Source organism: Lactuca saligna, chromosome 9, assembly GCF_052625555.1.
Source record: "Lactuca saligna cultivar CGN05327 chromosome 9, ASM5262555v1, whole genome shotgun sequence".
Classification (NCBI taxonomy): domain Eukaryota; kingdom Viridiplantae; phylum Streptophyta; class Magnoliopsida; order Asterales; family Asteraceae; genus Lactuca; species Lactuca saligna.
In genome coordinates, this window is record NC_136425.1 from 22,950,836 (window position 1) to 22,952,609 (window position 1,774).

The following is a 1,774-nucleotide window of genomic DNA, read 5'->3' on the forward strand; positions in this document are numbered from 1 at the left end:
GTCCTTTTTAAAGTAAGTGCCATAATGTTTCTTTGTCAAATATTACTCTTTAATCATTAACGATTATTGAAAGTAATATATATATATATATATATATATATATATATATATATATATATATATATACAAAATTCAAAAATTGTTATTATCAAAAGATGTACATTTTAAGCCTTTGATTGTGAACCATACTAAAGTTTTTTTTTATCTGGATCAAGTGTATATAACAGGAATCAAATTCATCATTTTGTTAGAAAACATATTTAATTATGTAAGGGACCGAAATCTTCATCTACACCAACAAATTGATTAAACCAATAATGAATAACCATATAAGATTTTAAATATGTAAAAATAAAAATAAAAAGATATACTATTAGTGTTCCTAAATTTACCCTCTCCGTACATTCTTCACTTTTTTGCTTCTTCTTTTGCTGGGTTTGATTCCTCTTTTGGCGGTGCTGCTGCTGCTGCTGCCGGCGGCGGTGGTGCAGTTGAAATGCCGGCATCAATACAGCTTCTGCATCTACTCTCAATACATCCTTCAACTTCATGATCTCCTCCATTCCCTCCATAATGCCTTCCTCCACATAGCCGTGCTATGAATCCTGCAATCACGGCGACGATGGTTATCACTGCCAGCACCACCACCAGCGTCTCGATTGACCGGTTTGCTGAATGGCTCTGCCCCACAGCCACCGGTGGTGGCTCCACCAGAGGCGGTAGCTGATCATCATCCCCACTATCCATCCTCATCAGTCTAAACGTTACCATCACCATGACCAGGCAAAATGTTCGTGTGTGTGTGAAAGAGAGAGGAAGAGAGAGCTAACGACAATGTTCTAACTTTAAGGTTAGTGGGTGGGTGGGTGATAAAAGGTGTTGACTGCCTTACTATTGAATTACAGTCTGAACCCTGTACTATCATTAAAAATTTTTTTTTTTTTTTTTTTTTCCTTCAATTTAACAATAATAATTTTAAATAGGGGTAAGTATCTAAACAGGTACACGTTTTCGGAACCGTCAGTTCTAGAATCGGAACTGCCTTAAGCGGTTCCGATTCCTAAAGTTGTGGAACCGTCTTAAACGGTTTCGGTTCCGGTTTTTATTTTTTCATAACTGCTACCTGTTGGGTACCCGTCGGAACCGATTTTTGTATACGGTTCCGGTTCCGGTTCCTAAAGTTGTGGAACCGCCTTAAGTGGTTTCGGTTCCGGTTTTTATTTTTCCAGAACCGCTACCTGTTGGGTACCCGTCAGAACCGATTTTTTGTATGCGGTTTCGGTTCCAGTTTCCATTTTTCCAGTGGGTACCCGTTGGAACTGGTTTTTGTATACGGTTCCGGTTTCGGTTTCTAAAGTTGTGGAATAACCTTAAGCGGTTTCGGTTCCAGTTTTTATTTTTCTAGAACCACAACCTGTTGGGTACCCGTCGGAATCGGTTTTTGTGTGTGTGTGTGTATATATATATATATATATATATATATATATATATATATATATATATATATATATATATATATATATATATATATATAATACGATTTACTATTGGACGTATTGTGTGTTAATTTGCTTTCTATGTGAAATCGGAATTATATGAAATCAACGGACATGATAAGCCTTTATAACATATAAAAAGTTACTAATCCTTTCAGGTAGAATTTGGATATTACATCCTTTAAATTTAAGCGTCAGATTACAGATCACATATAATTTAAGTTGGTTTTTTTGTTACCGAATTCAAATCATTATTTCTTTATTTCTTCTTTTTTATA

The 1,774-nt window shown here is 35.3% G+C and overlaps 1 protein-coding gene across 1 annotated transcript; it reads right to left on the bottom strand.

Moving 5' to 3' along the window:
- Positions 1–249: 249 nt before the first annotated feature.
- On the bottom strand, positions 250–861 carry LOC145017813 (uncharacterized). The gene has a single exon (XM_078975768.1). The coding sequence runs from the start codon at positions 775–777 to the stop codon at positions 409–411; it is 369 nt and encodes a 122-aa protein (XP_078831894.1). The 5' UTR covers positions 778–861; the 3' UTR covers positions 250–408.
- Between the last annotated feature and the right edge of the window lie 913 nt (positions 862–1,774).

Bases quoted from the DNA above. Each gene is read 5' to 3' on its own strand.
- LOC145017813 (XM_078975768.1), bottom strand. From the start codon at position 777: ATGGTGATGGTAACGTTTAGACTGATGAGGATGGATAGTGGGGATGAT.